Source organism: Curcuma longa, chromosome 17, assembly GCF_044706935.1.
Source record: "Curcuma longa cultivar G26 ecotype Majalengka, Jawa Barat chromosome 17, ITB_CL_G26_1.1, whole genome shotgun sequence".
Lineage (NCBI taxonomy): Eukaryota > Viridiplantae > Streptophyta > Magnoliopsida > Zingiberales > Zingiberaceae > Curcuma > Curcuma longa.
Window position 1 is genome coordinate 5,027,574 of NC_133877.1, and position 14,360 is coordinate 5,041,933.

The 14,360-nt window shown below is 33.7% G+C and overlaps 1 protein-coding gene across 1 annotated transcript in view; it reads left to right on the top strand.

The window, feature by feature from the left end:
• Positions 1-1,292: 1,292 nt before the first annotated feature.
• Positions 1,293-14,360, top strand: part of LOC141848455 (uncharacterized) — a gene marked incomplete in the record, with an annotated part of 63,216 nt that continues 50,148 nt past the window's right edge. Inside the window, 8 exon segments of the mRNA XM_074736487.1 lie at positions 1,293-1,399; positions 4,766-4,812; positions 9,006-9,105; positions 9,381-9,488; positions 11,099-11,215; positions 11,435-11,585; positions 12,379-12,626; positions 13,465-13,632. Of these exon segments, the coding sequence (XP_074592588.1) occupies positions 1,349-1,399; positions 4,766-4,812; positions 9,006-9,105; positions 9,381-9,488; positions 11,099-11,215; positions 11,435-11,585; positions 12,379-12,626; positions 13,465-13,632 (990 nt within the window).

A 14,360-nucleotide genomic window follows, 5' to 3' on the forward strand; every position in this document is an offset into this window, starting at 1 on the left:
TGACGAGGAGACGAGGAAGGGGCAAAAATTAAAAAGACATTAACATTTGCGTTTTCATCGTACGGACATTTTATTTTATTTCTGATTAAAATTAAATGTACGCCCCATTTGACTTAATCGATCGAAGCTTCTACTTTTTGCCCAATTTCAAATAAATACTAAAATACATAAATTCGTAGCACGAAATAAACCGCGCATGATTTGCAGGCCAAACGGCCGTCGCGTGGTATTTTTCTTTTTAAAAAATGGCTGCAATAAATTTGTCAGTGGTAGCCGTTTTATTTTACCTCGCCCTCTTCCTGGCGACACCGGCAAAGCATTAATCGGGATAATGCCAATGAGTGCCCTTTTCTTGATGGCAGTACTATTTCTCTCTCTAGAATCAATTGTGGGTCATTCACGTCGAATAAAATAATAATTATTTTAAAAATGAAAATTAAAAAAGAATTGAGAAGGGATTAAGATTGAAAAATTAAAAAAACGAAATAGAAAATTTTTACTAAAAAAATTTTATAATCAATCAAATTGATCGTAAACGGTTAAACACGTCTATAAATAGCCTATAAATCACAATCTTAATTTGACAAAGTTAAAAAAAAAATAAAAAAAAATTATTATAAATAATAAAAAATAAGTTCGAAAATATGAATGGAGCCCTAAACGATGTTGGATGGATCCAAAAATGGATCAGTATGAGTTTTATTCAGTACCGAATAAAGGTTTTTGAAAGACCTTCTAAACGCATCCAATCATACCTCACTTTAATTTCTGAGATAAAAATTATGATCTATTGAAATTCAACTCTTCATGTGTTATTCCTGTATCTTAATCGCAGCTCTGCGAGCACGTTTTAGGGTGGAGATAAGCTTCGTGATTTATGTTTTTTTTTATTTTTATCTGATAAATCTGAAATAAATTTATATGTATTTTATTTTATTTTTTTAAATTAAGTTTTTTTTTTTTGTCTGCGTATCGCCTTCAATCTCAGGGACGAGAAGATGTCCATTATGCAAATGTGGCAAAATATCAACTTGGGCGGTGGAGAGGTGTGGGGTGGGTACGCCGCACTATACCCCGCATAGTCGTGCGCGGAAAGCCACTCGTTCGCCGACGTCTTTAATTTCCCGAAACGCCCCTGCCCGTCGCGTGGGCCCGCGCGTTCTGATTCAGTCAACCGTATTATACCAGGCCCACATGTATCAGCACTACCTCGCCGCGTGACGTCACCTCACTATATAGTTATCGCCCCCGCTTCCGTTTCGCACATTTCACTCTGCTCGCTCTGTTTTGCCTTTCTCGGAGGCGGTGTGGGGTTTGTGCGCGTATCGGCGGCGAGGGGCGAGTGGGTATGGAGTTCGGTCGGTGGGGTTTCCTCTTCCTGCTGTCGTCATCGATCCAGGTAGTCGGATGCTGTTCTTTGGCTGCTTTTTTCCTTCTATCTGTTAATGTTTTCGAAATCTTTCCCATCTTTGATGCTCGGTTGGAGTTGTGATCTCCTGGAACGGAGGCGATCTGTTTCTGTTACGTGATTGTTCTTTTTTGGGGGAATGGACTCTTTGGGCTTTCTTGATGGATAAGTGATCGGGTGGTGGGGCTGGGATGAAGTTCATGGCGTCTTGCCATTTTGGAACGTAGGATATATTGGGGTGCTTTTACCTGGTTGTTGCTTTCGAATTTTGGAGTATTCCGCTAGATAAAAATATGGGAGGTGGAGATCTACGGAGTGTGTGTAAGCAGGCAATCAGGAATCCTTTTTGTCTCGTGATTTTAAATTGGAAAGATTTGGAAAGAAGATCAAGATTTTGGCGCATTAAAAGGGATCCCGGGTACTTGCTTCTTGAGCAGTGTTCATGAATTTATTGTTTCTGGCTTTGCGCATCTCTTTTTACGTGGAAAATTGAGAGAGCCGTTGTAAATGTTTACGCGCCATTTTTTTCAGGTTTGTTCTGGTAAAGGTTGGTTCCTTTGCCTAAATGCCACCGTTTTGGCACCACACTTAAATGTGGATTGTATGTTAGGAATAGTCTATACGGAGATTTCCAAAATCTCCGAATTGCTTCTGAAATAGGAGTTAGGATACCGTCAATTTTCTACTTTGACGCTTTCTTGGCCCTTGTTAATTGGAGTACCGATTTGAACTTTTGGCTTGAACTGGCTAAGTCTTGTTCACTCTGAGAACTAATCCTGATATTTGTGTATTGGTACTTATTCTTTGCGAAGCCGATTTTTTCAGCTTTCATCTATAAGATACTCAAATTAGGAAAGCAGTGGTCTACCCATGGATAAGAATCTCAACAGGGCAAGCTGGAACTAGTTTGCCCCCATTCTATTCCCATCCTGTCTTAGAAAATTGTTACTTGTTCCTGCCTACCCCACTTATGCTGCACAACATGCTAGTGCCTGATCAGAAACCAGCGTTATTAGCCATTCCTGCCCTGCCTTTGCCCATCCAGCCTAGCATTAGTTTTATTGCAGAATATAGCTTGTATTTCTTTAGAAATGTGTTTTGTATTATAAGAATATTTGTGCCAAATCACATAAAATAAGACAAATATTTCATGTACAATCATAGAAACAAATTATTACATGAAGAAGTTGTCAAATTAAGCATATAATAATAAATTAAGATATAATATAAAACTTTTGTCTTATTTGCAATATAGACCAAGATAATATATAAGTTGCTCAAAAACCACATTCCAAACACTATCTCCAACTGTTATCCAATAACCAACATTGCCACTGGGCATGGGTTGATTGGCTTTCCTGTTCACTTATATTAAAAATGACAATTTAATCTCTCTTAAACCATTATTATTTAACTATATGGTGCAACTTTCCTAAGCAAGAATTTGTTAGTGTAGAAATTTGAGCTATTTATACACAGGATACTGACCAACCTTATTAACTACTAGCGTAGCATTCTTCTTCTCTTCACAACTTTCTTTTATTGTTGGGTACAGGTAATATGTACCTATGCGACGATGATTACCATTCACTAGTTACACAACACCTAACTTTTTTTTTTGTTTTTTTTTTCTTTCTGGATTGTGCACATAACTCTTGCTGTACCACTCTTTATGGATACCATCCTGTTCAGAGCCTTCGAGTGTTCTTACATTAAGGTGACTTATTAATAAAGTCAAGACTGTTGATTTTCCTAGTGCCAAGCTAAGTTACACTTTGACTTGATTAAGTTATATTTTTCTCTTTTTCTTTTTCAAATTTTTTGAGTTATGATTATATTTAGTGTATGTTACAATTTTTAATTACTTCAATGTTAACTAAACAGCTTGTTCGAAAATTTATCCAAGTTTATTACATTTAGTTGGTCAATCAAAGTGAGTGGACATAAAAATCACTTTATTTTAAAGTAGTTTTCCATGCTTGCGAGGAAGCTTCATGTTCTTCAACAAGTACTTATTTTGTTTAAACATAAGAAAATTAGCATATAGCCATCCATATCCTATATTAGTGTGTGTTCCAATTCCAACTGTACTAGACCAACTTCAACTCTTAGTTAATTGTGATATATTTATTGACATTTGGAGAATTCACTTTCAATTCAGGTTGTTGTGAGAGTTGTCTAATTTAAGCCTTGGAAAACTATGATATTGACCACATTAGGATGCTACAAGAATCAATGCTTCCACTAATGGACGACAAGCTTTAGTATTACTAACATACAATTACCATGTGGGATACTCTATTTTTATAACTTATTTATGCAGGTTTAGGTGTTTGTGTCAAGTATAGATGCAATGTAATTGTAATACAAATAATAAGAACAATGCTAACATACTTGATTTAATGTGGTTCAGAGATTCCACCGCTAATCCATAACCTATGACTTGTTCTGTGTATCACTCTACAAAGATTCCACTAATCACATCGCTTTAGAAGTGGCATTGAGATGAACCTCTTCAATTCTCTTTCCATCTACCTAGGGTGTTTAAAATACAACTCTCCTTTTAAATATAAAAGATGAGAAGCAAACTAAGTAAAATAAATGTTAACTATGTAAAAGAAATTGTGAAGAGCTTGAGTTGAAGCCTTTAGCCGTGTACAAGCCCATATAGACCTTTGAGCAATGTAGGCATAAAAATGGAGGGGTTTAGGAATGTGTTCCATGGAATTATAATAGCTTAAAGATCCCCAAGAGCTTTTATAAGCAATGCTAGGTCTTCAATGTAGGCCCATGTGGTATGTTTCTCAATAGTTAGAGAACAAGCTTCTTGCCTTGCTTGTGCTCTGTCACGATTGAAATCACTTATTTATCGCCTCTCACTTATGTTGTATCAAGTAGTAGTATCAATTAAGCGAAGAAGTAATCAAAGTTGAGGTGTCCCATACTAGCATAGAAACTATCAAACTTGTTGCAGATGTTGTCACGAATGTCTATATCTAGGGTTATTTTTGTGTCTCAGTCGTCTAGTGGGATTAGATGTTACTCATGTGCTGACCGATGGTGAACTAATTTTAGAACCATGATCCCAACTAATTCTACATAAAATTGTTGGATCACTAGGATGATTATTTATGGACAACATATATGATAGCATAGGTTGTGTGTTTGAAAGAAAATTATATTTATATCATAAGAATTTTGCTTCAAAAATAATTTGTTCTCTCATATGTCCTAAAGGGTTTAATGTTTCTTATGTTCACTAGTATTTAGATGCTTTATCTAGGCACTTAATTAGGTTCCAACCTGGCAAGGTGCTTCCTTGTATATATAACAAATTTCCAACTCATGTCAATGCAGGTTACCTTGATCTTCTTTTCCGGAAATTTGCAGCCATCCTATGCACAGTAAGTGATATGTTATCTCTGTTGAAACATATATTTAATGTTCTCTTTTCGAAACTGTTGGCTTCTATCTTTTCTAATGATCTAACTCAGAGAAATTTTTTCTTGCTTAAACAATCTATATAGATATGTTATTTTAATCTTCCATCTATATAGACATGGGCTACAATTTCTATATTGGTCTATATTAAGTTGTTTGCAAAACTCGTATTCTATTGCTTCAAATTTTCATTGTGGTAATAGTGCTTCCTAATGGTTGGCAAATTGTCCTAGAAGCATTTGTCATGGTTTATGAATGTAAGTTTCAACAATTTAATGTCTTGGGCATGTGGTACGAGGGTATGAACTCATTTAGACTAAAACAACATGTCATGTGGCTTTTCAGCACAACCCTATCGAACTATATAGCAACTTTTCTTAGGTAGACTTGAAAAATCTTAAATCTTAGTACATTTTTATCTTGTCATGTAGATGTGCTATCAAAATCTTTCATCTATATAGCCACAAACTAAATTTTTTTGTTTGGCTTATTGGAGTAAGTCATACAAATTCATTTTCTATTCCTTGAATGTTCCATTGTTGTATACTTATCGCCAACTAGTAAAATCTTGCTGATTGCTAGAGTATAAATGTTTGGCATGGTGGTATGTAAATATCTTTGACATCATCACCAAGTTGTGTTTATCTCAATTATTGATGGTTTCTTACATGTATCACCTTCATCCATTGAATTCAGGCTATATCACTAGCGATATAAAATTACTTAAATCATTGGACTAATATTTTTTTACCTCTTGTTACACCTTACCCCTTCCACCCTAATACATACAATTCTTGTAATTATAAATTTTGTTGGTTGTCTTTGAATATGTTTGCACTATCTCAACTTCTTATTATATTATCTATTTGAGTTACACTTTATTTCTTTGAAATACTAGTAAACCTTTTCTTAACCAAGGTTTAAAATATCAAACCGTATCAAGATTTTGGTCTCAGACCAGAACGATACAGTTTCGGTACTCTATCGTGCCGTGCCGATATAGTTTCAATATTTTTAAAATATAAAATATATTAACTAAAAATAAAAAATTTAATCTAAATATTTAAAAATAAACAAATAAAAAAAATATTTTTAAAAAATAATAGGATAATTTTATGAGGTTTTAATTAAGCCTATTTAAATTATCCCAATCATAGCTAGGAGTTGATTAAAATTATTAACTTGCGCTGATTATTAAAACCTAAGTTTAAAAAAAAAGGATTCTGCGATTGCGACTGGGGCATGCACTGCCCACGTGACGCCTCTGGAGACATTGTTGGACTCGGGCGACACCTCCGGACAATATTCCGGCTAGAACGCTAGTGTCGATGCCGATTCGCTGGCGGAATGAAAAATTTTGCTGATATCGAATGAAACCGTTTGAGATTTCAATCCTTGTTCCTAACAACTCCACATCCATTTTAACATTGTTCTCATAATTGAATAACTTATATATATATATATATATATTTGTCTAAGTGGGACAATATAATCATAGAAGAATCTAAAAACTCGTATTCATTTTGACCACCTATTAGGTCTAAGACGATTTAAAATACTTACATGAATTTTATCTCCATACATTTTAATTATTATTTCTTTTCTTGTAATAACAATTATATATCATGTATCCCATTTCTGTGCTACTTATCTTAAACCCTTTAGTTTCTATAATTTTTCTTCACAATTTATGTTTCAAATTAAACCTAAATATGGTCTCATCAATTAATTCAATATCATAGGGAAATATACACGAATGAGATCTAAATAGGATTAATTAAATCATCTAATACTATTGTAACAATATAGAGATTTAAAGGTAACCCTTGATTTAAACCTATAGCTGTGATCATGTGCCACTCTCCTAATAACTCTGGCACTAATAACAACATTTCATAGATATCCTTTATTACATCAATGTAGGGTCTAAAATCTTGATCCGTTCTAAGGTTTTGGTTTTATATAGGAACGATACCGTTTCGATATTGTATCGTGTGTACTGATATGGTTTCAATATTTTTAATATAAAATATAAAAAATTAATTTAAATATTTAAGAAACAAAAAAAATCTGAAAAATTAAAAAATATATAAATAAATAAATTTTGTTATATATTTTTAGAATTAAAATAAATAATATTTATATATTAAATTAATATAATAGTTATATTAGGATTTAATAAAGTTTATTTAAATTATCTCAACTATAGCTGGGAGATAATTGAAATTATTAATCAAAGTTTTAATTAAACTCACGCATGCCAACCCCGTGACCCACGACCCAGTAGCGCGTAACCCCTTCGGCACGGCCGCTGGGGTCGTGCGAGTCCTATGGAGTTGTCGTCATGGTCGGGCGACCCCTTCTGGTGTGGCCACCGGGGTTGTAGAACCTTCTGACGCGGTTGGAGGACTCGTGTGACTCTCTTAGCGCGGTCGGAGGGGTCACGACCTTTCCGGCGTGGTTATAGGGGTTGCACGACCCTTCCGGCGCTGCCATCGGGTGTTGGTCCATGTCAGTGTCAGTCCCATGTCGGAACGGTAAAAATTGTGAGTATCTAGTAGAGCGGCTCGATATTGTAATCCTTGGTTACTAGATATTTCTTTTTTAAAGTCTACAACAATAATTATCTAAGGACTCCATTAGCTTTATCGAAATCAATAATCATGTCCCTTTTTTTTGTTTCTATAAAATTTATCATACGTTTCAAACTTTGCTACATTTATCTTTTTTTGTCTCAATTTTAGATGCTTTATAGTTATTCAATATATCTTCATTTCCACACTTTTGCCAAACAAGCATGACTTCTTTAAACTAAGAATGTGATTATCGACAATCTGATGCTTTGCGCATTTAGTACAAGGGCCTAGTCACATTCACATCAAAAACACATGCGTCCATATCATATGGCTATCAACACGACCACATTTGATGATATAACATTTGATGTAATTTAGGTTGGCAAATACTAAATGTAAGCACATTCTATCTTGATATGTAGGCTTTTCATCAGAATTTTCCATCTATGAAGCCATGGGCTAGAATTGTGTTTTGGTCTATGAGAATAAATTGTTATAAAGTTCATTTCCTATTCCTTCTTTTTTTAAAAATAGTATTGCTTATTGCAAAATGGTAAAAATCTATTAATTGGTATAGTATTGCTTCCTAATGGGTTGACAGATTGTGTGCTACAAACCTTTGCCATTAAGGGTGAGCAAAATCTTGGTTAAATCAAAATAACGGCCAAACTGATTTAATTAGAATATTTAGTTTTTTTTAAATCTTAGTTATTTAGGTTTATTTGGTTTGGTCTCGGTTATAAAATTCAAAATTCGGTTAAATCAATTATACTGAACTAGATGGCAATCAATTGATGCTTTATGATTAGATGATTGCTAGACCAGATCTGTGATAAACTGGATAGGGTTTAGTAGTTGAGTGGTGCAATTGACTAATGTCCATAAATTGAGCACGATAAGTTCAGGAATCGATTGGTGAGTCAATTGATGATGCAACAACCCACTCAATAAAAAAAAGTTTGGTTAATTTGGTCGGTTACCGAATTAACCGATTTTATATCGGTTCGGTTTATTTGATTCTAGTAGCAAATTTCGGTCGGTTCGGTTTGTCTTAAAAAAAGTTCAGTTAGTCAAGTTCGGTCGGTTTGGTTGGTTCGGTTTTAACTTTTAACCAAATGCTCACGTTTGTAATGTGATTCTCAACAATTCAATGCCTTGGATGTGATACTCGGGTGTAGCCATATTTAGACCAAAACAGCATGGGCTTAATTTTTGGTTCATTCTATAATAATAACTTGTTATGAAATTCAGTTTCTATTCCTTCAATTTTTTTGTGGTATTGCTAATAGCTTAGCAATGTTGATAGTTAGGGTTGAAAAATCTTAAATCTAAATGCAGCCTATCTTGTTAAACATCTTTCTGATTCTGTTCCAATGTTTAAGCTACTCATTTCTTGTTTAAAAAAAATTTCACATATTCTTTCAAACTAAAATTTCCATCAATCTACTCTCATAAATGCTACTGGTTTATCTTCCTTGAAGTTGATAATATAGTTATGATAGACATATTCATTGATTGATTCTTTTATTCCTGGTATTTGATATTTTGATATTTCATCTTAATTTTCTTCGTTTGTTTAGGGAAAGATATGCAGAAGGGTATTGTTCCATGTATGGTATATGTGGACAACGCAGTGATGGGAAGGCTTTGAATTGTCCTAACTACACACGTTCTGTCAAGGTAACTTTAGAAAATCAATCTGATTTACGTTTCATTGTTTGGCCATAAAACATACCAATTCGGTCGCTTAGTCAGGCTTATGGACAATTGGAGTATTTTTTTCTCTGGCTTCACATCTATTTCTCAACTCAAATAGAAAAATTAATTCCAGCTGTTAGTTTTAATAATGGACTTGTGCCTTCATGTGCCCTATTTGATCAATGGAAGGAATGCCAACAGATGAGATTACTGCTTTGATGTCAACTTAATATATTCCTTTCCCTTTCGATATTCAGCCAGATGAATTACTTTCCTCAAAGATCCAGAGTTTGTGTCCAACAATCACTGGCAATGTGTGCTGCTCTGCAGAACAGTTTGCAACACTACGCGAGCAAGTACAGCAGGTTAGATATCTACCCAAGACAGTTTTCAGTTGTTAAGAAGGCCTGTGAATGTGATCCATTCCCATGAATTTTTTTACTAGCTTTATAATACATTCCATTATTTTAACTTTTTGTATCGTTCAGTAATCTACAATGATTATACCCTGATAGTAGATTATTCTGTTCCTTTGCTGCACTGATTCACTTTATTGGCATTATTGTTGACTTTTGACTGTCTAAAAATATTCCAAAGTGAATATTTGGCTGCTTTTAGTTGTTTCTTAGAATTGTTATTACCTGGGGAAAACTAGATTTTTATAGTGGCTAGTCAAATTTTATTTGCGACTGTCCTTGTTACAATCTGGATGGCAGGTGGGACGAGGAGTCCTTGAAACTAAGGAAGTAGGTCGATCAGGGTTGCTTTTGGTGTGTAGTCAATCCTAACTGCTCAATCTCTTACAATGCCCTGTACATATTGCTATTGGGAACAAAGACTGAGGTAGTTCTCTGGTTTATGATCTCATCCAAACACTGTCCTTTGTGCTACATGACAAAGAACTTGAAACACGCTATTTCTTTCAGAATTTATTGGAGAATAAAACATCAGATGGTAGATGTCTGTAATTATTGTTCTCGGCCACACCATGCTTGTAGTTTGTAATTTCCTTTTTTAATCAGAATCATATGGGAAAAGACAAATTCTGCAAGTTATAGATACTAGCACTTGGACAATGCAGTGCAGCAGATAGCTACAGCTGCAAATGAAGCACAAGAGTAGAAGAGAACAGTGCCACCAACTATAGATTCAATAGCTACACAAATTTGGTGATAAATGTTCTGATTGCTCTCTGGAATTAAAGCAACCCATTATGGTGACAAAACCTTGTAGCGTATTTGAAACCTCTGTATTGCACCATGTCCAAAATAAAGTAGTGTCTCCACCAGTTCAGTTTCTATGTTTTGATGCAATTTTATTTAACAAACACTGCATATGTAAGTTTCCGAAAGATGCAATATATTGGAGTGTGCTTTTATGGTATTGAATTGGGGAATATATTAGGAATAAACCTTAGGTAGTCTCCTCTATCATATATGATTTGGTCATCTTGGTCCTACTATTTACAATTAAGTCCCCAATAGATTGAGCGAACTCCCTACTTTATCTATCGCATCCATAGTCATCCCGATTGTAGGATAAATGAATGCAAACCTGGCAACATAGGAGATGACCACTTTAATTTTGAGCTCTAATGATAAGGTTGCAGATCTATTGACTAAGTCTTTAAGTAGTTCTAGTATTAAATGCTTGTAATGAGTTGGATTTTCATAATATCTTGAACCTAGCTTAGAACATCTATTGCTCCTTTAACTATCTATAATTAGGTCCCAACAGTTAACGATTATGTTGGTAAGCTAACATGGCTTTATTTTTAATCTGATTCAGCTTCTATTTTTTCTTTGAGGTATTTTGTTTTCTAGCAGTTAGTAATTTATTTATTATTTTTAAAGGATTGTTATGGCTATTTGTAGGTGTCTTGCTTCTCTGCAGAAATATTTTCTCACATCCATTGCTTTTCTCTTCCTTTTGTGGTTATTGTTTTCATCAGTTTTGTTATGAATATCTTACACAGGCAGTTCCTCTTCTTGTTGGTTGCCCAGCATGCCTGAGGAACTTTTTGAATCTATTTTGTGAGCTTTCATGTTCTCCAGACCAAAGTCTATTCATTAATGTCACATCAGCCAAACAGGTGATTTCTTGTTTTCCTTGTATCAAAAAAGATGTACGGCAAGTGAGTTTTGCAACTTGTTAATCTACTGCCCATAATATTATTACTCATATGTTGTTCCTCTTCTTTTCTTTCTATTACCGTTTTAGTGTACCACCCTAAATTTTATTACACGCTTATCCATGTGCACCCTGCAGTAAAGCATCATGTTGATTTTGTTTTTTTTTTAAAATTTTGCAGGTAAATGATAGCATGACAGTTGATTCAATAGATTTTTTTGTCACTCATCAGTTCGGAGAACAGCTATTTAATTCATGTAAGGATGTGAAATTTGGTACTATGAATACTCGGTCAATGGATTTTGTTGGTGCTGGAGCTCAGAATTACTCAGGTTAGTTTGACTCTAGTTATCAACACAAGAACTCAACTGGTGGCCTTTCATTATCATTGTATGTTTTCATTGTATCAGAATTACTCAGGTTAGAAATTTTTTCAAGTATGTTTTCATTGTTTATACAACTTTTCTTAAAGCATTAAGCTAGAAGGCAACATCCCCTAGTATAATAATAGGGATAATTGCTAAATCTAGCTTGAGTTATTGATGTTTTAGTGAATCTAGAACGAAGTGTCAATTTCAACAAATTTATACATGCACTTTTTATTTTTTAAAAGATCTAACACATTATTATTTAGCACATTTCATAATATTTTATAATACTTACCCAACATTTTAAATCACACAAAATCTTAGTAGATTAGTTATTTGACTAAAAATAATATTTATAAAATTGTAACACAGCTCATTTTTAATTTCATTCTTTGGTTCAATTTTTCTTACTTAACATCAGTCATTAACTGATAGTGCGTCATAGTTTTTCATAAAAACTCTTATTTTCAGCTTGTATGGACTTAGAAACATTCTCTAAATAGGCAACTTTAAATGGTTTGATTCTGTGAAAGTGCTATGTTTCACTTGGATTATGACTTGTGGATTGAATCAAGGCCACCAAAGGGCAACTAAATGCCCCTTCTGTAAATGGTTGGTTTTGCAACAACGGTAATTAGGCAATTGCAATATTCTTGCTCCAGTGAAACTCTTTGGTATAAATTAAGTGTTCCAGTTAATTAGCAACTCTATTTAGAATTTGTTTTTAAGCTTCTGCTAAAATTCTATAGTTGTTTAGATTGGTTTACCTTTTTGGGTCGTCAAGCAAATCTTAATGAGCCTGGATCACCCTATGCAATTACATTCACATCATATATCAGTGACTTATCTGGAATGAAGCCTATGAATGCAACTGCTTATTCATGTGGTGACTCTTCTATGGGCTGTTCTTGTGGTGACTGTCCTTCATCTGCTGTGTGCATTGACTCTTTGCCCCCAGCTCCACACATGAAGCAATCATGTTCAATCAAACTAATTTCATTAAAGGTAAATATTACATTTGTGTTAGTTTGATTTTTTATCATGCCCTCCTGCCTAAACAAGGAACATCCTAAAATTCCCAAAAATATGGATCTATTTTAGAGCTAATAACATTGATCATTCTTCATGATGCTGATTCATTATATTGAAGCTTGCTTGCTTACCAATACTTGAGGTTCTATTGTTTGTAAAGATTTTTAGAATAAACATAATTTGCATGCAATTGTTATATGTAATTCATGTTTCACATGATTTGACTTTGAATTGGTTTATCTGAATTTCTAGTTTTCTACTTTAATTCTCCTTTAAGTTGAAACTTCCATCACAAATTAACCTTTTTCACCTTCCTTGTCCCGTTTTTCTAGCATTCTTCCTTAGCATAAAATGAAGAAAACAAAGTCACATTGGATGCTAGAATAGGGCAGTTACAGGTCATGCCATTTAATCTTTAGTCCACTTTGATTGGATGTGTGAGTGCTACATTTATTTAATGAACTCAAATGCCTCATATAGTATACTTCTAGAATGTCCAAGAAGCTTAAGAGTCTTTAGACTCCCTGCCACATCTTGAATTCAGGGGATGGATAAACTTCCTGTTTTACAAAATGGAGGACGTTCAAGCTCCTTATTGATTGCTCATTTATATATTTTTCTCAAGGCTTAATCTTCATAATCTTTGTAATGCCAAAGATTTTAGTTTGCAGACATTTTAAACACAATGATCAATGCATATTAGTCAAATGCTTATCATTTGATGAGTTGCAAATTTTTGACTTCAGCCTGTATATTTTTTCTCAGAAGTGGCATTTTCTGATCCATTAGGAACGATCCTTATCTTATGCAGGTCAAATGCTTGGATTTTTCATTAGTAATCATATACCTCTTCATAGTTTGTGTTTTTCTAGTCTGGAGTTTCGTTATTAGAAAAAAGAAAGGTCTTTTTAGAACAAAGTCAGTGTTGAATGCGAATGGTGAGAGTTCTGATGACAAACAGGAAACACATGTTTCACAGGTGCTTTCTCTGATATTATTATTCTCTTAACTCTCAATTTTCAACATGTGAAATGTCTGAATTTTATTTCTTTTTTTAAGCATGAACAATTATTTATGGGCAGTATCATCTAAATTTTGGTAGAAATTATTAGATTTTTCTCTTTTATCACGTTTTAATATTTATCTTTTTTTGGATCTATGCACCTAAAATTCAAATGCAGATAGTGTTTGATAGAATTTTGCAAACTGAAAATGTATTTATTTTCTGACTTCCATGGATAGGAGAATTATATTAATGGTATTAAGAATTGGCATTGTCACTACAAAAGGTGTTCCATCAGACAGTCATTTATTTTGTTAAAAGAAAATACAATATAGATATACTATAGCAAAATGTCAAACAAACAAAACAACAAAAAGTACTGCAAATAAAACAAACCTGGTTTCTAGCAAGTCAAGGATCTATAAGCTACTCTATCTACTGCTAAAACCAATCAAGACTTCAGAATCAACTCTTGCCTACAAAAACTAGAGGCCAAGGAAAATGGAAAGTACACACAATTTGCTAGGTGGTTAAACAAAAAATATGTGCAAGAATTTTAATTATAATTAGAATTTCAAAAACCTAGATTTTTCATTCTTATCTTATATAATTTAATTATCATCATTTAGTATCACAATAGTTCCACTCATTATTTACCATTCGTTATCGCCAATCATTCAATTCATTCGATTTTCATCATCTTT